The 21,605-nt window shown below is 38.6% G+C and overlaps 2 protein-coding genes and 1 long non-coding RNA gene across 5 annotated transcripts in view; 2 read left to right on the top strand and 1 right to left on the bottom strand.

Annotated features, from left to right (window-relative positions):
- Window positions 1–523: 523 nt before the first annotated feature.
- ly6d (lymphocyte antigen 6 family member D) lies at window positions 524–4,686 on the top strand. Its single transcript, XM_061781930.1, has 3 exons — window positions 524–683; window positions 4,073–4,177; window positions 4,252–4,686. The coding sequence occupies exons 1-3, from the start codon at window positions 632–634 to the stop codon at window positions 4,329–4,331; spliced, it is 237 nt and encodes a 78-aa protein (XP_061637914.1). The 5' UTR covers window positions 524–631; the 3' UTR covers window positions 4,332–4,686.
- A 7,998-nt stretch (window positions 4,687–12,684) lies between these two features.
- samsn1a (SAM domain, SH3 domain and nuclear localisation signals 1a) overlaps window positions 12,685–21,605 on the top strand; it is a 27,804-nt gene continuing 18,883 nt past the window's right edge. For all 3 annotated transcript variants that reach the window (XR_009789903.1, XM_061783179.1, XM_061783178.1), the window contains exons 1-6: window positions 12,685–12,841; window positions 17,113–17,268; window positions 18,184–18,230; window positions 20,121–20,161; window positions 20,677–20,760; window positions 21,044–21,138. Coding sequence is in view for 2 of the 3 variants with exons in the window: in XM_061783179.1 (XP_061639163.1) it covers window positions 12,818–12,841; window positions 17,113–17,268; window positions 18,184–18,230; window positions 20,121–20,161; window positions 20,677–20,760; window positions 21,044–21,138 (447 nt within the window). In the remaining variant the exon portion in view is untranslated. The remainder of the gene's footprint in view (window positions 12,842–17,112; window positions 17,269–18,183; window positions 18,231–20,120; window positions 20,162–20,676; window positions 20,761–21,043; window positions 21,139–21,605) is intronic.
- Window positions 17,239–21,605, bottom strand: part of LOC133482739 (uncharacterized) — a 27,063-nt gene continuing 22,696 nt past the window's right edge. Inside the window, exons 4-5 of the long non-coding RNA XR_009789914.1 lie at window positions 21,359–21,426; window positions 17,239–21,100 (exon numbers count right to left, since the gene is read on the bottom strand). This is a non-coding gene — a long non-coding RNA (uncharacterized LOC133482739). The remainder of the gene's footprint in view (window positions 21,101–21,358; window positions 21,427–21,605) is intronic.

Here is a 21,605-nt window from a genome sequence, read left to right as displayed (position 1 = left end):
TTTTAATTAAAGCATGGTGGCCAGCTGGTAACACATCTTCCTCACAGTTCTGAGGACCCACGTTCAAATCCAGCCTCACCTTTGTGGAGTTTGCATGTTGCCCCCGTGCCTGCGTGGGTTTTCTCCGGGTACTCCGCTTTCCTCCCACATCCCAAAAACATACATGGTAGGTTAATTGAAGACTGCCCGTAATTGTGAATGTGGGTGCGAATGGTTGTTTGTTCGTGTGTCCTGTGATTGGGTCGCGACCGGTTCAGGGTGTACCCCGGCCGGCTCCTGCCCGAAGATAGCTGGGATGGGCTCCAGCACGCCCGCGACCCTAGTGAGGAGAAGTGGTATTGAATTAAAATTCAATTGCATTCAGTTGAAATGGAAGAAAGAATGTCTCAGAAGTCCTTCAAAACACACCCAAGTGCTTGTTTTTATTGCTTCATTCCTACAAAAGGACGTAGACCAAAGCTCATATCTGATTGCAGATTCCAGTCAGTGGACAAAAGAATTAAAAAAAAGAAAGTACAGTAGAGGAATTCAGCAGACAAGGAAGTGAGTTGGGGATTTAGACGGTGATGTGACAGAATAAAGGTGCTGTACCGGCAGCGGTTTTCCCACACTGAGACACCATCAAGACAACATGAAGCTCGTGCTGGTCACAACATTGCTGCTGCTGCTGTGCAGCACTCAAGGTGAGGCACAATTTCATAATCATACCTAAAAATGTAAATTACATTTTGTCAGTTTACCACATAAAAGGTAAATTAAACATGAGGTTTTTATGTGTGTTTAATGACTAAAATACAATTAGGTATAACCAGCTGTTGACAAAAGTCAGGGATTTTTTAAAAAAATCTTGAAACTTCCCCCCAAAAAAGTTACTTTTTAATTTTTACATTAAGTTTTGATGTTGATATCTTCTTGGTTTATTATATTAAGTATTTCTGTGTGTTTAACTAACACAATAAAAGTATGGCACCACTAAACATTAAAATATATATATTTTTTATCCATTTGATTATGTTTGTTGAAAATAATTTATGTTAATGTTGGATAAACTTACATGGCATAAATTATGAAGAAAAGTCAACTTTTCGCTTGAATATTTTTTAAATAAATTCTTTATGAAACAAGGAATGTACACTGCTGCGAAAAACAATTTTCCCTCTTCTCAAATTCATATGCGTTTGCATTAATGTTTAAGGTAATCAGACAAATGTAAATATCCGACACAGATAACCCAAGTACAAATAAAATACTGTTTTTGAATGGTGATTTTATTATTAAGGGGGAAAAAAACTATTCAAAGCTATCTGGCCATGCATGAAATTGTCACCGAAACCTAAAAACTGGTTGAGCCACCCTCAGCAGCAACAACTAAAATGAAGCGTTTTTATATCTGACAATGAGTCTTTCACTTCTCTGTGGAGATATTTTGGCTCACTCTTCCTTCCAGAATTGTTTTAATTCAGCAACAATGGAGGGTTTTCGACCATGAACAGCCTTTTTAAGGTCGTGCCACAACATTTCAATTGGATTCAAGTCTGCATTTTGAGGAGGCCACTCCAAAAACTTATTATTATATTTATTATTTATTACTTTTTTAAGCCATTCAGAAGTTGACTTGCTGGTGTATTTTCGATCGTTGTCCTGCTGGTGGAACCCAAGCGCTCTTCTGCTTTAGGTCATGACCGTATAGTCTCCTTCAGGATTTTCTAGTAAAGAGTCAAATTCATGGTTCCATCAATCACAGCAAGTCGACCAGGTCCTGAAGAGATAAGCAGCCCCAGACCATCATATTACCACCACAAATTTGGACTGTTGGTATGATGTTCTTTTTCCGAAATACTGTGTTAAATTTATGCCAGCTGTAACGAGACACACACACCTTCTAAAAAGGTCCAACTTTCGTCTCGTCAGTCCATAGAATTTTCTCCCAAAAATTCTTGGGGATCATTCAGATGTTTTATTTTATTTTTTCGGTTTTCACCTTGGAACTCTGCCATGGATGCCATCTCTTTCTTATTGGATGCCATCTCTTTTTTATTGTTGAGTCATGAACACTGACCTTAACTGAGGTCTGCAGTTCTTTAGATGTTGTCCTGGGTTCCTTTGTGACCTCCTGGATGAGTCATCGCTGTGCTCATGGGGTAATTTTTGTCAGCCGGCCACTCCTGGTCAGGTTCCCCACCGTTCCAAGTTTTCTCCATTTGTGGATAATGGCTCTCACTGTGGATCACTGGAGTCCTAACGCTTTAGAAATAGCTTTGTAACCCTTTCCAGACTGATAGATGTTAATTACTTTATTTCTCATTTTTTTCTTGAATAGCTTGGGATTGTGACATTTTGTTGCATCGTTTTGTGATCTTTTGGCTGACTTCATTTTGTTGGACAGGTTCTATTTAAGTGATTTCTTGATTGAAGAGGTCTGGAGGTATTCAGGCTTGGGTGTGGTCAGTGAAAATGAACTCAGCTTACCCAAAAATGTTTTCATGATTTAACAAGAGGGGGCAATTACTTTCTCACACAGGGCCCGGTAGCTTAGGCATAGTTTATTTTCCCTTAATAAATAGAATCACCATTAAAAATGCATTTTATGTTTATTTGGGTTATCATTGATAATTACATTCATTTGATGACCTTTAACATTAAAGTGGGGAAACTATGCAAACAAAAAAAGAAAAAAAGAATTTTAAAAGAGGGCAAATACTTTTTGACTGTACTGTATTTGGTAACTTGTGTCGGTTTTCAGAATGGACCTTACAAGTGAAGAAAAAAATAATAATCTTGAGATTGGGAAAAAGAAGGACTAAAAATTAACGGCACTTATTTGAGCCATCTTCGTTTTGCAGACGGCATAATTTTATTCTCCTACGATGCTGAACAGCGTCGTATTCAGGAATTAGAGTTAGAAAGCCGTCCCTCAGGTCTGAAAATGAGCAAAAGCAAAACGAAGGTCATGTTCAATCAAAGATGATTTTTGGGTCCACAAAAATAAATCAAAATGGAGGACTATGTCCTAGACGCCGTCGACAACTATATCTATTTAGGCCAACTTGTAACAATGGATGGAAATACAAGCACTGAAGTTGAACGCCGCATAAAGCTTGCCTAGCAGGCTTATGGAAGGCTTACTGTTATATTCAAGAACAATCTTCCCATTTGCTTGAAAAGAAAAGTTTTAATGATCAATGTATCTATGAATGCCAAACTTATACAAAGACTACGCATAACCCAAAGGAACATGGAGCCGAATGTTGAAAATAAGCATTCGCAACAAGAAAAGATGCAGTTGGATAAGACAGCAGACGTGAGTTACCGAAAAAAAAAACCTTAAATGGAAATGGGCTGGCTATGTGGCTCGAAGAGCTGACAAAAGCTGGACCACAGAAAATATCAATTGGGTACCACTGGAGACAAAGCAACCATGGCGAAGACCTAAAAGTAGATGGATAGATGAAATCATTAAACACACTGGGATACACTGGCAACAAATTGCAAAATGTCATAGTAGTTGGAAACGTGAAGAAGAGGCCTTCATCCTGCAGTTGATAGATAATGGCTGATGATGAGGATGATGATGAGATATATATATATATATATATATATATTAGCCACAAATTTTGGACATAGAGGGGGCAGTCTATTATTGCACTCAGCAATTTTCCTTATTCATAAGTGCAACAAGTGGGCCAACTTTCATTTCTAAGGTGGCTGCGCCCATGACACTAGGTTTCACCTCCTGCAAAAACATCCCAGAAAGTCTGGTTCAAAGATTGGTAGGATCAGAAAGGAAGTAGTGATTTAGCTTGGGTGCCAGTGCATCAACATCTTTCATGAAATACTGATAGATTTGACAGACGTTTGGAATAAATAAAAATTTGAGGAGAACCACAATTTCCGGAAAAAAAGTATGCAGAAGAAGTAATCATCGCCATATAAATCCCCAAGATATGAATCCTCTAGATTTTATTGCAGCCATAAAACTGTAAAATGACAAAAATGGAGTCAGCCCACTCTAGTTCTCAGTGGGCCATATAATAAATAAGAAGTTCTTTTGTCTGTTGTCTGTTGTCACCAGTGCTCACACTCAGTTGCTACTCCTGCAACGATGAAGACCGAAATGATTGCACCACCGTGAAAACGTGCAATGAAAATGAAACCTTCTGCAAGATCTATGGCTTGGGTTTGTTGGACCATTTCTCCTCTGTTCTATGACCTAAAAGCAGAGCACCGGAGTAATTGACATAATTTTTACAGGAAATAAAATCTCCAGTGGCTGCGCAAAGAAGTGCGTTGAGGACTCTCAGACGACCTGCTGTCAATCGGACCTGTGCTAGACAGGAGGCGTCGTCCTGCTCTTGCTTTCGGTTTCTGATTGGTGAAAGCAAGAAATAATAGAAAAGTCTAATGAGAGTGGACAATCAACTGTTGTTTCACTAATTGTCCTTATGTTTGATCTATCTTCTCACAAGCTTCTGTATAACACTTAGTGGTCAAGAGCTGTGATTTATTTTGTATGCACACACACACACACACACACACACACACACGCACGCACGCACACATTTATTCCCTTCCTCATGTTGCTTAGTGGGTCACTGATTTCTATGATTTGATGTGGGTTGCTGCCTATAAACACTGCAATGCTGTAGTCAAACTGATGTCATAATAAAAAGACGTCTTCTAATCTCATTATTGTCTTCAACTCTCCTCTGATAACATGCCATGTAGATTGAATTTATAAAGGGATTTTTTTCATTATTATTCAATAGTCTTTGCTCAACACCTAGTACAAATTAGTATTGGGGTACAGTGAATAAAAAAGTTTAAATTATGAGAATAATATCATGAAGTTACGCCAACAATGATGGTGGGGTTGATGTGTCACAACATTGAATTATTTATGATACTTGAACTTGAGAACATCCTCAACAGTATTCATCTTAACGCAATTATCCATATATGATCAGAATATTAAATATGAAAAAAAAATAATTTTGCTTTCTTATAGTATTACTATAAGTTATATAATTATAGTAATACTATAAGTTATATTTAAAAAAATTATATAACTAGTTATAGTTATTACTATAACTAGTTATATAATTTTTATAGTACTACTTTATTCTATTACAGTCGACTGTTTTCTTGTAATATTACGACTTTATGTTTAGGATGTTTTTTTAAATCATAGTATTGCAACTTTATTTTGTACAATTTCAACCTTTTTCCTCACAATACTATAGCATTATTCATTTAAATTATGGACCTTTTCTGGTATTATGACTTGCAAAGTCAAGAACTTATGAACATTATCTTGTAATAGCTTGACTTATAATATTTGTACTTTACTGTTGTAAAATTCTGACTTTATTCTCATAGAATCAAGATATATTCCCATATCACTTTCATATTACTTATTGATGAAACTTCTGTCTTGTAAAATTATCACTTTTCCTTGTAATATTACAGCTTTATTATAGTTCAATTCTGACCCTTATATTACGACTTTATTCTTGAAAAATTTCAGACTTATCTCATAAAGAGGCAACAATTTCCCTTTGTCTTATCTTTATTGCATTATTCCTTTTCTCGGAAAATTACGTTTTTTTTTGTAGGGGTGGGTAATTACAACTTTATTCTTGTATAATTTAAACATTTTCTTGTTATATAACTATACTAAATTATTAAACTGTTTCATAATTAAAAAAAAAGTAAAACTGACTTTTTCACTCCAAATATTACGACTTTATTCTTGTACCAGCTTTATTCTTGATTTTTTTTGCTTGTAATATTACAATGGCATTTTTCAAAACCTTTGGCTTTATACTTGCAAAATGGTAAATTCACTGTCATAATATTTTGACTTTACGCTTGTATTTTTTTTTTCTTTCTTTACACTGGCCCTGATAAGTGTCAGTGGCAAAAACTGAAACATCCACTTGTTTTCAAAACATGAAGGAGGAAAAACATTAAAAGAACAGCGAAGAAAGAAAACTGTAGAACCAGTTGAACAACAACAACAAAAAAAGATTCTTTGTTTGCTATGCAAATTAGAAACCCTCTTGTGCATTTACTCCAAAACAGAGAAAGTTATTCTTCTGAGCAATGTTCAAATAAACCGTAAATACAGTATCAGTATGATCAGTATCAGTGATGAGCATGTGAGGATGTACTGTATCAGTAACAACAGTGGCAGGAGAAAACCATTTTAAATACAGAAGAATAGGTTAAAGTGAAAATCTGAAAAAGCAACCAGAATGCATATTAGTATACAGTCGTGTATATTTATACCCTTACCAGGCAAAGAATGGGTATGATCAATGACTGTGAAAATGTGATTGGACATCCTCAACTCGATATTTCACAGGCATTACAAATTACTTTACATTCATACATGCAGTTGGGACAACAAGAAATTTGATGAACACGTGTTTATGCTCCCCATGTTGCCACAAAACCACTATATTTGGCCATAAGTGGTTTGGTTTTGGCGATATTTCATAACCTAAAAGCTAGGTATACACATACTGATAATCAGCCTACTTTCAACATTTTTGGTGGAGATATCATTATGTGTGTGGTGTGCGATGGTGCTCATTTCAAGTACACAATACACACTATAAGAGCAGTGAGAACACGCTGATTTTTTTGCCTTGTCATGTGTTGGTCTGTCACATTTGGGTTAAAATGTTCAAAATTGATATGCATGTAACCCAATTAACTAACCAACTAACAAACAGACTGACTAATTAAACAACAAACAGTGACAAAAACCTTTCTCCTTCTGTGACATTTAAAATATTTTTTTTTTAAATGTGAGAGACCCCACACAACGAGGAAAAAAATAAATAAATCGGCACGTGTGTCCTTACTAGGGGTTGAACCGATGAATCAACTAGTTGGCTTTACTACTCCATATCGTTTATTGATTTAAGTCGACTAATCACGTGTTTTTGCCGTCTCGTCTTCCAATTCATATTTAAAGAGAAATTGTTACACGACTATTCAAGCAACCAATCAGACATGACTTATATAGCACTTTTTCATACATACAATGCAACTCAAAGTGCATTACATAAATGAAAATTAACGCCTCCCACCACTTGTCCACGAGGACACACACACGCACGAACAATTAAAGGTAAAAAAAAAAATCTAAAAAAATTGTAATGACCTTAGAACCTGAGGCTGGGTACAGAGCATCCCAGTAAGGAAACATCAACTCACAGAGCTGTCTGCACCGGGACCAGATCGCAGGTCGCAGGCCACCAGCACGAAGCCCCCAGTGCAGTGGTGCAGCAAGAGCCTGTGCCCACGGCGACTGGGGACCCCATGAGGCAGGAAAAAGGCCATAGCCCACCACAGCTCCCAGTGCACAGGACTCCCTCTGAGGAAACACTGTAAATAGTAAAATATTACTAAAACATTAACAATAAAAGCAATGTAAACTAAAATGATTTAAAACATAACAAAGCCCCCCCCCAACATTAGGATAAAATAGAATAAATCATAAATACAAATGAAGAAATAGGGTAACATACATCGGGTTAGGGTTAAATTAAAAAAAAGATATCAAAAAATAGAGATAAAGATATAATAAAATACATATTAGTTAAAAGCTAAATTATAAAGGTGGCTCTTAAGCCCATTTTTAAAAACAAGAACATTCTCTTCAAGGCTGAAGGTTCAGGTTCCTCGGCAGGCACAAATGGGGGCTGTAAAACATGTTGTTGGGAGCAATGACTTGTGAGAGCTGTTATAACCAATTAATCTATTAATTAACTAAATACACAGCTAACAGATTTAAACCATGAGATTTAAACCAGGCGGCATGGTTAGAGCGTCTGCCTCACAGTTCTGAGGGCTCGGGTTTAATCCCCGGCCCCGCCTGTGTGGAGTTTGCATGTTCTCCCCGTGCCTGCGTGGGTTTTCTCCGGAGTGCTCTGAAATTTACTCCCACATCCCAAAAACATGCATGGTAGGTTAATTGAAAACTCTAAATTGCCCGTAGGTGTGACTGTGAGTGCGAATGGTTGTTTGTTTGTATGTGCCCTGCGATTGGCTGGCAACCAGTTCAGGGTGTACCCCGCCTCCTGCCCGATGATCGCTGGGATGGGCTCCAGCACGCCCGCGACCCTAGTGAGGAGAAGCGGCTCAGAAAATGGATGGATGGATTTAAACCATCCATTTTCTATTGTGCTTGTTGAGCTGGAGCCTTTGTTTAAACTTGTGTGATTGGCCCTTGTCTGGCAGCATTCTTCACACAAAGGCTGTTTTCAAACAAAGTGGGCGCACCCGATGCCAGGTACAGAATATCAGGATACCAAGACAGAATCGAGGCAGGCTGACCATTGGACGTCAGTTGTAAATAACAGCCACAATTTACTACTGTGTGTGCTGAGGAATTAATTGATCCAGGAGCTTAATCAGGACGCCTCCATGGTAACTTTGTCACTCTAATGCTCAATTTCTATTCATACCCATAAATGTCTCCTCAGCTGACACACTAACTGACTTCTGCATTGATTTTAATGTGCAGAGTGGATTCACACTTCATACCAGCGTCACACGTCATCCCACATGAGTGTGTGTGTGTGTGTATGTGTGTGTGTGTGGTGGTCGGCGTGCAAATATGGGTCATACTGTATGTATTAATCTGTCCAGCTGCTTGTTTTCCTCATTAGATCAGCTCAGACTGCAGAGGTGAGGGGTGGACGGATTAATGGGCAGATGTGGAGGAGTAACCTTTGCTCCACAAGTGTAAAGTAGGGTTACATACATCCATCTTTCAGGAGAATGAGATTTCTCAAAATGTGTTGTAAAATAAAGCTCTAAAATTACTCCAGGAAGTGAATTAGTCTTGGTCATATAACTATCGGCATCTTGTTTTTCCTGTACAACAAGTTTGGCAACACACCATCTGTTAACACAGAAAACAAATTAGACCAACACCTAATTAAATAGAAAGTAATAACAATCGTTTTGATATTGTCAATGACATGCCCAAAGAATTCCAATTTACAGGCCAATTTATGTATAAATATTTCAATATTTAATAACAAAGTGTTTGTAGATGAAAAAAACATTACTTATTTGTCTCTTATTGTCAAAGGATGCCTTCATTGTAAACAAATATCCATTTAGTATTATCAAACAAGAACCAGTGTACTATAAATGTCATTGACTGTGAACATTATTTTGAACTGCAGTACGCTGGTTTCTTACATTATTATATTCTTATGCTTAGAGAGACTTAAATTTATATTTTACCATATAATACCAACTACCGTATTTTCACGACCATAAGGCGCATCGTATTAAAAGGCGCAGTCTCAGTTACGGGGCCTATTTCTGTATTTAACACATACATAAGGCGCACTGCATTATTGGGCGCAGGCATGGTAAAACATACGCTAGCTTAAAACATACGCTAGCACGCATGCACGCTAAAACAATGTTTTTAAAAAGGCAGCGGGAGCAAAACTGAGTTCGGTTGTACTTTATTGAAGTATTTAACAATGTACTCACGTTATTTTTTGATCGATCCTCATTCGCAAATCCATCAAAGTCCTCATCTTCTGTATCTGAAATGCGCAGCTGGGCAAGTTCTCAATCAAACACGCCAGGTTCCCTCTCGTACTCGTCGGAGTCAGTCTCGTTGCCGTGCGGCTCCTCAGAAATGATGCCGGCTTTTACGAAAGCTCAAACAACAGTCAAAGCAGATACCTTAGCCCAGGCATCCACAATCTATTCACAAATTGTGGCGTAACTCCTAGTCTTAGTAAAGCTGTGTTCGCCATCTGTCATCCGTCGCTCCCACGCCAGCTTTTCCTTGTAATCCGCCGGAAGTTGCTGCGCCGCGGTAGTCCTTACCCGGATGGATAGATGGCGCAGTTTCATAAAAGCACCAAGACGGACCTCCTTGAAAATTTTCATTTCTTTTGCAAGCGTTATTGCACTCTGTCGAATGGTGACTGTGGAGACGCTTCTCCCGGCTGTTCTTTGCTCAATAATCCATTGCTCGAGTTGGTCTTCCAACTCGGGCCACCTCGCCTTGTTTCCGCGGAAACTCAGTTTCGTTTTCTTGACTTGGCGAAGCTCGTTTTCCTGCTTCCGCCACTTGCGAACCATGGATTTGTTGATCTTAAATTCTCTCGCAGCATTGAGTCCCATGTTCCTCCGCGTAACTGACAGCTTGGAGTTTAAACTGTGCTTCGTAAGCATGTCTCTTCGTAGGTGCCATTTTGGGGGGGGGGGGGTCATTAGCCAAACCGATGTTGTTTTGCACAATGCATATACCTACTGGGGGCATGCCTTTAGCGTCCTCCTTCACGCGCACCCTTCCCCCTTTAACGTCCTCATGCTGTCCTCAGCCACGTCCGCTTTTGCTCTGTCGGCAGGAAATGCTCCCAGTCAGTCGAGTGGTCAAAAAAAAAAAGCCAAGCGGACCGCTCATCACACAACAACATTTATAGATTTTGGAACTCACATAAGGCGCGCCGCATTATAAGGCACCCCGTCCATTTTGGAGAAAATTTAAGACTTTTAAGTGCGCCTTATGGTCGTCAAAATACGGTACATTCTGAGTTTATCTTGAGTTCAAATTAAAAAAAGAATAAATAAAACATGAATAGCTAACTCTCAATCAGCATAGGAAAATAGTGATATACTAAATAAGAACAGTGTTGTTATTATTACAATATCAATGATTAATACTGTATTTCAATATTTTAGCAAATTCAAGTATTCTAAACATTTTTATCTTCACAGGTCATTTATTTCTTTACAATGCATACCATATAATCTCACACAATAATAAAGTAATGTCATTGAGATCATTTCTTTTACTAAGAAGTGTTCTTTTTAAAATACATACTACAAACACTTCAAACATTACACTTACAGTAAATGGTCATTCTTGTATTTTTTGCAGAATGAGTATGAGACATCAAGTATGTATTTTGGCTACATATTAAGGCCCTTGGTAGTATTAGGCGTTTAGAATTAAAAACCTTTTTTTTTTTATCCTAATCAAATGCCTTATAGTGAAAAACATGAGAAAGAGCATTTTCATAGGCTGGAGCCAGAGTTGGGTAGTAACGCCCTACATTTATTCCGTTACATTTACGCAAGTAGCATTTTGGATAAATTGTACTTGTCAAAGTAGTTTTAATACTGCATACTTTTTACTTTTACTCAAGTATATACAGTGGGTACAGAAAGTATTTAGACCCCCTTAAAATTGTCACGCTTTGTTATATTGCAGCCATTTGCTAAAATCGTTTAAGTTCATTTTTGTCCTCATTAATGTACACACAGCACCCCATATTGACATAAATTAAGTAAGTATTCAGACCCTTTGCTGTGACACTCATATATTTAACTTGGGTTAAAGAGCTCGGAGACAGAATTGTGGCAAGGCACAGATCTGGGCAAGGTTACAGAAAATATTCTGTTGCACTTAAGGTTCCTAAGAGCACAGTGGCCTTCATAATCCATAAATGGAAGACGTTTGGGACGACCAGAACCCTTCCGAGAGCTGGCCGTCCGGCCAAACTGAGCAATCGGGGGAGAAGAGCCTTGGTGAGAAAGGTAGAGAAGATCCCAAAGATCACTGTGGCTGAGCGCCAGAGATGCACCCAGGAGATGGGGAAAAAATTAACTTAAATGATTTTAGCAAATGTCTGCAATATAACAAAGAGTGAAAAATCGAAGGGGGTCTGAATACTTTCCGTACCCACTGCATGTTAAGGAGAAACGGTACTTTTACTCCATTCCAATGGATACTTTTATTGATCAATTATTGGTTATTCATCAACTATTTTGTGCGCTTCCTATCGATTTTCGCATTAGGCGCTGTTTGCTCCAGTCCAATTTAAGCGCGAGTGACGCTTCTGTCTAGTTCAACCAATCAAACGACACAATGAAGTCACAGGACCACACACAGCGTCTTCTATTGGGCTTCCCGGGCATAGGTATTAACACAAGATAAGACAGCTTGGTTAATCGACGTTCCTACGTGGCAACCATGTTGGGAAGGTCGTCGTTACCATTGAAGGCAACGGCACGCAACTTGTGTTTACATTTAGAAGAAGAAAAACAACAGCTTTCATGCATTGTAGTCTTTGTCTGGCACCGTGTGCCCAAACGTGGATATTTCAGCCCAATTCTAATTTGATAAAACACCTTGCGGTAAATTGCAGATGTTTTGTTGTTCTTTTGGCCAACTTTATCACAAGTAAAACATATCTTGGGGGTAGGTGCTAAAGTCGCTAACACTGTACACACGCACACACACACACACAGACAAACACGCTCAGCAATATGAGAATTTGCAGGAATTTGTACATTCACATTTTAGTACTGTTTTTTATTGATGTTCATTCTCTGATTAAAAAAATCTGAAGTTACTCACCATTTACTCAGTACTTGAGCAGTTTTTTCACTTTGTATTTTTTACTCTTACTCAAGTAAGTTTTTTCGAGGACTACTTTTTACTTTTACTTGAGTCACATTATTGTCAAGTAACAGTACTCTTACTTGAGTACAATATTTGGCTACTCTACCTACCACTGGCTATAGGATAGAAAACAAGGACTCAGTGTGCACATTGTTGCATGAGTGGAGAGCGGGCATGTTGTCAAATTGTGCCTCATCTGCTAGCTAGAGTAATGGTGGTCCATCTATTCAATTGGATTAGAGGAGGGATTTCACTGTGGTATTAATCTGACAAGACAGCAGCCGGCCACCCGAGTTGGACTCAAACGGAGCTGGGTTGTAGCGCCTGTCACGCTCGCTCCACTGCTTGACTGCAATCAGGATGAACCTGTTCTGCTTCTCCTTGGTAAGAAATACACTTCTGCGTGTGTGCGTGCGTGTATGTGTGTGTGCGCGCGTTATCTGCTAGCTTTATTTTTGCAGAGGAAGTGTTGCATTTAAAGTGTGCATGGGACGTGATTGTTAGGGGTAATAAGAAAAGGACTCCAGCTGTATGGGGACCTACTTTTTATTAGATTTTTTTACTGCTGTTAAAAAGTGGCTACAGCTATACTATTTGTGTGTATACTATAGTATTATTATTTATATTTGTGTGGACTACTTTATATCCTAAGAGTGGCAAATGAGTGCACTCATTCCAGTGCTGCAAGACACATTATGTACAACTGCATAATAGAGTGGGATTGAGTATATTAAGTATCAAATAATAATAATAATAATATGTATATATATATTATTAATAATATATAAATAATAATATCGATAATTACAAATCCTTACAAAGATTATAATAATACAAAAAAGGATTTACACTGTCAAAGAAATGTAATTATCTCAGTTCAACACTTTTGTCCATACTGTTTACCTACAAATGCATTTAAACAGTTTCTTAAATGAATTAAAATTATGGATACTTATATTAAAGATCATCCTACGTTATGTGGTCTTTAATGACAGTTAACGTCCCAGTTGACTCTGACATGCAATCACTCCACAATGTTGAGTGCGTCCATGTTTATGTTCTTATCGTTTCTCCATAAAAGTCCTTTTTATTTGATTTTGAACTCTATTATTGTTAATACACTGGTTATATTGTTTATTATTATTCCAAAAATGTGATTTTACAAATGAATTTATAGACAGCTCCACCCTGGACACTTTTTGCAGAAATGATTGTGGTTTATTTAGCGACTAGAGAGGGGTAAAATTTTACACACACACGTACAATGCAAACTACAACATATTGTTAAATGAATATTCATCTTACAGCGTTCTATCTTTGTAAAGGCAGACTTTGTGATACTAACCAATTGCAACACAGACACAGGATAAATATCCATTACATTGTGCAGGTGTACCTAAAGTTGTGGCCTGAAGTGCTACACGTGGCTGGTCTCAGCTGTGCACAGATCAGAATCAGAATCATCTTTATTTGCCAAGTATGTTCAAAAAACACACAAGGAATTTGTCTCCGGTAGTTGGAGCCGCTCTAGTACGACAGCAGACAGTCAATTGACAGAGAACACTTTTGAGACATAAAGACATTGACCAAAAAAAAAACAGTCACTGAGCAGTAAAGGGTTGGCAGTTATCTGGTAATGCCGGTACATTTAATTTGTTTTTTTTTTGACAATTGTGCAAAAAGATGCAGAGTCCTCTAGATGTTGGGGTTGTGCAGCAGTAATGAGGATTACTCTCTAACCTCCGGCTAGATTGTCTTCTGTGTTATCACGTGCACTATTATTATTAGAAACCGGGCCTAAATAGACAGGACATGGATATTGATCAAGACATTGGAAATGAAGATGGATAACCTATTCCAGTTTTATAATGATGAGTTATTACAGAACATACACAGAGTGACCATGTAACATATTGTCACTTCTAAGTAGACCTTGTCATAAGTTCAGCGGGGTGAAAACTGGTTATGTTCTTAGAAGGAATGTGAACGAGCCAAACACATTATTAATCTACTCTCAAATCTCTTTGGAGGAATTGCAATCCATCCTGACATCAGAGCTTTGGAGCAGCATGAGCATTACAGCCATATCCAATCCTCAATATGATTTGATTCTTTGTGTCGTGTTCCTATGGAATCAGTCAACATGCACTACTTAGTCGAACACGTGCCGTTCTGTGCTGCTGGTTGACCTCGAAGTTGTTCTGAATTTAGCATAAAAAAAGTCAAAAAGTTAAAGTAAAGGGGGAAGTTCATGACACGTAAATAAGATGTTTGCTGGTAGTTCCATAAGTAATGCTATAATTGATAATGGTCACAAGTACATCTGCACAAGAGTCTGCTTGGTAGTATTCATATCTGTATTTAAATGATATGTAACCACAGTGATAGAGAATTGATAACCGGAAAAGCAATTGGTCAGATAGCACGCATCCATTTTTGCTATGTTGACACGCTCGCGTCTCAACAAGCCCGCAATCAATACGTTTCCGACGCTCCTCCGCCAAGCCATACAAATATAGTTTATACAGGATACGTACATTTTTTTTACAACAATACTTAACAATAATTAGAAATCAATATGTACCTGGAGATAAAATAGACAAGCACGCAGACTCTCATGCAATGTACGTAGTGCGCCGTGCATCATTGAATGGGGGCGATAGAGGAAACCCCCTTACAATGTCCACACGCTCTACTTTACAAAATGCAAACAGTACTACTTAGGTTAGCTGGCTGTGAACATGGCAAAGTACAGATCGAGACTGGAATATTTATTTATCTTATTTAAGCCATTGCTATGGGAAGGATTTACTGCACATTAAACTGCGTAAAAAATATGCGTATTGCGGTAAAATGGGCTTGATCGATTTAAGTGGATAGAAGTCCACTCCTAACATTACTACCGCAGCTCATTCAGAATGCTGCAGCTCGGGTTCTGACCAGAACAAAGAGGTCAGAGCATATTAATCCAATTCTAAAGTCTTTACACTGGCTCCAAGTCAGCTTTAGAATAGATTTTAAAGTTCTGCTACTGGTCTATAAATCACTAAATGGTTTAAGTGCTGAATACATGAAAGAAATGCTAATGGGATATAAACCCAGTAGGGCTCTGAGATCTACAGACTCAGGTCAAATAGTGGAGCACAGAGTCCAAAGCAAACATGGTGAAGCAACATTTAGCTATTATGCGGCACACAAATGAAATAAGTTGAAGTCACGTCAGCCCCAAGTGTGAATGTTTTTAAGTACAGGTTAAAAACTATTCTGTTTTCTCGTGCTTTTTAGACCATTTCCACTTTTAAATGATATTTCTTGCACTGTCATTTATTTTAATTGTACTTTTATTGTTCTCTTTGTTTTAAAAGTTTATAAGCAGTTCTTTCTTTGTTCTTAAATGCTTTTAATCATGTAAAGCACACTGAGTTATCTTGTGTATGAAATGCGCTTTATAAATACATTTGTTTTGCTTTGCTCACTGAGTCACTTACAGTAGTTGTCGAACTCTTCGTTTGTGCCTCTGTGTGTATTATACTGCTTCCTGGTGGCCAGGGCGCAAACACTAAAGGAGCACAATGTGGCACTGCTATGGATTAATACAATTTCCACACATTTCATTGGGGAACGATATTTGAGTTACGAGCATGGTCAAGGTACAAATTTATGTCATAGGTCACTGTAATTGTATGGTTCATTGTGTACTGAGCTGCCACATCATTTCTTATTTCACATTAAGTTGCATTTACAGTTCTATGTTTATCTTCATACTCTTTGTCTTTGCCATCACTGGTAACCACAAATAAAAAAACACACTAAGCTAAAGAACAAGTAAAACAACTTGTGGAGTTAACAATTTGGATACTCACTGAGTTGAGACATCACAAATAATACGTTTTGAACTCCAACCCTAACCACTTTTGAGGCATTCCCTACTAAGGATAAGCAGTACAGAAAATGGATGGATGGATAGACTTGGAGGTTCCACTGTATTATGTAATAATCTGTCCACTAAAATGATTATTTGCTCATTTAGTATGACTCTGCCCTCCTACTATACACCCCCCCCCCCCCCCCCACACACACCCTCACATGTATAACCTTAAAAAGATGCTTGATGTTCCAGCCACCCCGTCAGATTTAGCACACAGACGAGATTAATTCCATTCATGAACTAGAGTGCGGTGGAAAGAAATCCGCTAAAATGGCTCCACACTGTCTACCAGAAGGATGAGCACAATCCCCCGCCCCCCAATTCCCTTTTACGATTAAAAAAAAGGACATAATTGGACCCTTTGTCTTGTCATTGGGGTGGTATGAACAAACGTATACAAAGCAAATTTTTAATATATCAATTTGTCATTGATGCTTGTACAGCTGAAGGAAACAAACTGGTCCTGAGGTCAATTCTTAAACCACTTCCAAAAACTCTCCAATGTATGATAGAAAGCTAAAGAGGAATTTGACCTTTCAACACATCAATGTCCAAATGCATACATCCAAATCAACAAAAGAATGGTTTCATCAGAAGAAAATGTTCAGGCCCAAACCTAATTAAAAATCAGTTCTGTGGATGTGTTCACTTTCTATATTGACTATGTGAGTCTGTTACAAAATGACTACTGACATAGGTTTGTGTGTCTATATGTACATGTCACCAGGAGGGTTCAATGGACAGCCTGTATGAGGCTGCGCAGACCTCCGGCGACAGCCCCCCTCAACCCATTCCGAGCCGTTCATGCAGCCGCTCGTGCAGCCCGGCGCTCCTGCTGGACGACGATGCGAGGTGGAGGGGTTCCGGAAGGTCTATTTCTATGGTGAGAGGTGCTCAAGTGCTGGTGGAATTTGGAAATTTCTGCATACGAGCCCGCAAGGGTTCCCGCACGGTTTGCCAAAAAAGGGAAGGGAGCAAAGCACCTCTCAGAGCAATTGATGAGGAAGCAGCTGCTCATCAGATTGAATCATATAAAACAAGGCTGATTATGAAACCATCACAGTGAAAACAGCCCAGATGACTTATACCCTCATACCCTTTATTGGGGAAGGAACCATATTTGGAAACATCCATGTGTTATGAGTCCATAGATCCACATGATTACTGAATTTGATTCATGAAATTTAGAGCACTGTGCAAAAACCTTAGACCACAATTAGAGTTAGTTTTACAAATGATCATATGCATTATCAATTCAATGTCAAATGCAGGGTACTTCCTGGTTCATGGAGGATGACAAACAGACAGGCGGTATCATCATGATTCCGGGGTTAGGTTGGACAGTCAAATTTACTTGTCCAGAAATAAATGTAAATCAATCAATCAATGCACTGTAAATCATTTGGAAATTTATGACAAATCTTTGACTTTCTGGTTGAAAAATGCCCATATGTTAGTCTTATGAGTTGAAAATGTCATGTTTAACCAGGCCATTTTCAGATTTTACAATGGCGACGTTCCCTCGAGCCATCTCATTCTGGGCCAAACCGATAGCAAGCGCATCATCAGACAATTTGTTTTTAATGAAAAATGTGTTTTGTAATTTTTGTATAATCCTGCATACTGTACTACTAACTATCCTATTGTTTTCTGTTTTGTCAAAACAAAACGATCTTTGTAATATAATCTGTAATCTTTATTTGATATTTTATTTTATTTAGTATTTCCATGACTGCTTGAGTATATCCTCGCAATTTGTGACATAAAGTAACATTAACAATTTCGTATTTTACATCAGGAAATGACAATGAGGCCAGGCACCAACGCTCATAAAAAGAAAATAAGGTAAGCTTCCTATACATATATGGTACCAAAACATATTCAATTTCGCTCTCAAAGGCAAATATCAATGTCATATTTGTGTTATATGACACAGGCTGAATTGTATTAGAAATACCGTATTTTCAAGACCACAAGGCGCACCGCATTAAAAGGCGCAGTCTCAGTTACGGGGTCTATTTCTGTATTTAACACATACATAAGGCGCACCGTATTATTGGGTGCAGGCATGGTAAAACATATGCTAGCTTAAAACATACGGTAGCATGCACGCTAAAAAGGCAGCGGGAGCAAAACTGAGTTTGGTTGTACTTTATTGAAGTATTTAACAATGTACTAATGTTATTTTTTGACCAATCCTCATCCACAAATCCATCAAAGTCCTCATCTTCTGTATCCGAAATGAACAGCTGGGCAAGTTCTCCATCAAAGACGCCAGGTTCCCTCTCGTCATTGTCGGAGTCAGTCTCGTTGCCATGCGGCTCCTCAGAAATGATGCCGGCTTTTACGAAAGCTCAAACAACAGTGCAAGCAGACGTTAGCCCGAGCATCCACAATCCATTCACAAATTGTGGCGTAACTCGCCCGGCGCTGCCTCCTAGTCTTAGTAAAGCTGTGTTCGCCATATGTCATCCATCGCTCCCACGCCGCTCGCAACTTCACTTTGAACGCCCTGTTTACACCGATGTCCAGTGGTTGGAGAATGATGGCAAGCTCCGAGTTATTGCACTCAGTCGAATGGTGACTGTAGAGACGCTTCTCCTGGCTGTTCTTTGCTCAATAATCCATTGCTCGAGTTGGTCTTCCAACTCGGGCCACCTCGCCTTGTTTCCGCGGAAACTCGGCTTCGTCTTCTTGACTTGACGAAGCTCGTTTTCCTGCTTCCTCCACTTGCGAACCATGGGTTCGTTGATCTTGAATTCTCTCGCGGCTGCTCGATTCCCATGTTCCTCCGTGTAACTGATAGCTTGCAGTTTAAACTGTGCTTCGTAAGTGTGTCTCTTCGTAGGTGCCGTTTTCGGGGTCCTTAGCCAAACCGATGTTGTTTTGCACAACGCACACCCCGGCGCTATATACCTACTGGGGGCGTGCCTTTAGCGTCCTCTGTCACGCGCACCCTTCCCCCTTTAACGTCCGCATGCTGTACTCAGTCACGTCCGCCTTTCCTCTATATAAGCAGCGTGTTGGCAGGAAATTCATCAAAGTCACACAACAACATTTACAGATTTTGGAACTCGGTGCACACATAAGGCACGCCGCATTATAAGGCGCCCTGTCCATTTTGGAGAAAATGTAAGACTTTTAAGTGCGCCTTATGGTCGTGAAAATACGGTACATAATAATCCAGCCTAGCATGCAGGCTCGTGCCTACGTGCTCTTCATTGTGGAATGTGCGTGCCAACGTGCAAGCCAAAAGGGTTTCCCACAAGGCTTGAAGGCTCTATGTTTATGTTCTCGGGACGCTAATACTGTAAACCCCGCAGCACAGCAGACAGCTTCTTAATAAGCAACCCTATCACACCACATCCTTCCCTCATCTTGTCTGCAAGAGGCCTACAGGAGGCACACTGACAGCTTCATTGAAAGTTATACATTGCAAGTTGTAAAGACTTAGTTTTTCATGGTCAGGGTAATACAGAATATAGATCAAGGGGATTATGGCTTTGGGGTAGTTGAACTAAGCGGATTGAAAGCCCACCTATTTAGTCCCTAGACTCTCCAATATACCGGTGCCTTTATTTCTAAGAACCACTCCTTTCTGGATTTTTTAAGACCATCTAATAAATATGCAGTTGAATTTACACACCATAATTTTAAATGAATACCAGTATATACAAAAATAAAATAAATAACAATAATCTTGGTAATTGATTTGTCTGTTAACTATACTTTCAGAACACAAGTATCCAAATCCGCATCAGACAATGAAACGCTGGGTGAGTTCAATCAGTTCACTTTTTTACTGAGGTAAAATGGTGTTGTTACTGTTGTTTTAATCTGAAATACATTTTAAAAACATAAATACTGTGGAACCTCTCAGGTTGGACAATTTTCTAACAAGAAATCATGGAAAAAAAGAAATCATCAATTCCAATGGTTAAACTGTCACCATCATAAAACCTGTCGAAGCTGTACAGGCAAAATATTAGTCACATTTTTAACAGTCTTCCAAGTGTATAAACAAGATAAACACTCTTCATATTAAAGATGTTAAAACAGTAAGACACATCCAATGGCAAATTGCAAAGGTGTGTACTAGTTACACGAGTGCAAAAATAAGTTAACCACTTAAAACATAAAAACAGTGCAGCAGGAGTACTTTGTTGTAGAGGTTCCGCTGTATTCAGATTAAACCCAGAAATGACCTACTCTGCAGACTTTCCACTTTTGACCGTGCTCAGTTCACCCTGACTTTCCTCCACATTTGTGACTTGTTCACCCTGCTAAACAGATAACGCTGTTCATAATGTGGCGCTTTGGAAGGCTGCCAAGAGCCCAGAAGATTTAGTCCACATTGCCAACAACCACAATGAAGGTAAATAGGGAATAAATCAGTTAAGCTGAACTATAGGTCAATGTTCATTTGGGCTCTCCGCAGGGGGCTCCTCTCCCCCGTCCTTCCCTTTAGGAGACATTTAATCAAAACTGTGTAGAACTCTGCAATGTGGAATAATGATCTATTACTGCATATACAAATAGAAAAAAAATTCTGAAGTGCACAGGATAATAAGTGAAAATGGCTCGATGGACGCCATTTTCATCTGGCAAATAGGTGATTGATGCTACTTTTTTCTTCAAAACTCTCTCTTTTTTTGTAGTGATGAAGAGGACGAAGCACAGAGGGGACAGCAAAGGAGGGAAATCACCTCATCATTCTGGTACCAAAAAAAGGGACAAAAATTCCCCAAGTCAGGTAAATCAGTATGTGTTTTTAAGTTTGTTTAAAACCTGTTAAAATGAATTTGGCTCAAATTTTGCATTGTGCATCCATATTTTGCTAGCTGTTCTAATAAACACATAAAAGCACTATACTGTATGTTTTAGTAGGGGAAACCTTAGGTAAACAATCATTAAAACACATTAAACACCGAACAACTAACTAAAAGATGATGAAAACACATAACCATCCTCACCAAACCAATGCAGAAGCTCTCCTGACAGCTCAAAAGCAATATATTCCATCAGCAACAACCTTAGTTTCCTGTAAAAAAAAATAACAAAATAAAAAATAAAACAAATTAAAACAGAAGACAAAATGACCAAAGACATCAGAGCCAACCTGTGAAGGTTTACTAAGAAATGTCAATTGTTATATGGAAATGGGTTTAATGGATGATAATAAATCTTGTTACGTCAATAAAACGCAATTGTCTGGGTGTT

Source organism: Phyllopteryx taeniolatus, chromosome 8 (genome assembly GCF_024500385.1).
Source record: "Phyllopteryx taeniolatus isolate TA_2022b chromosome 8, UOR_Ptae_1.2, whole genome shotgun sequence".
Classification (NCBI taxonomy): domain Eukaryota; kingdom Metazoa; phylum Chordata; class Actinopteri; order Syngnathiformes; family Syngnathidae; genus Phyllopteryx; species Phyllopteryx taeniolatus.
The sequence above is the reverse complement of the archived record's forward strand: the minus strand, read 5'-3'. Positions and strand labels throughout refer to the sequence as shown.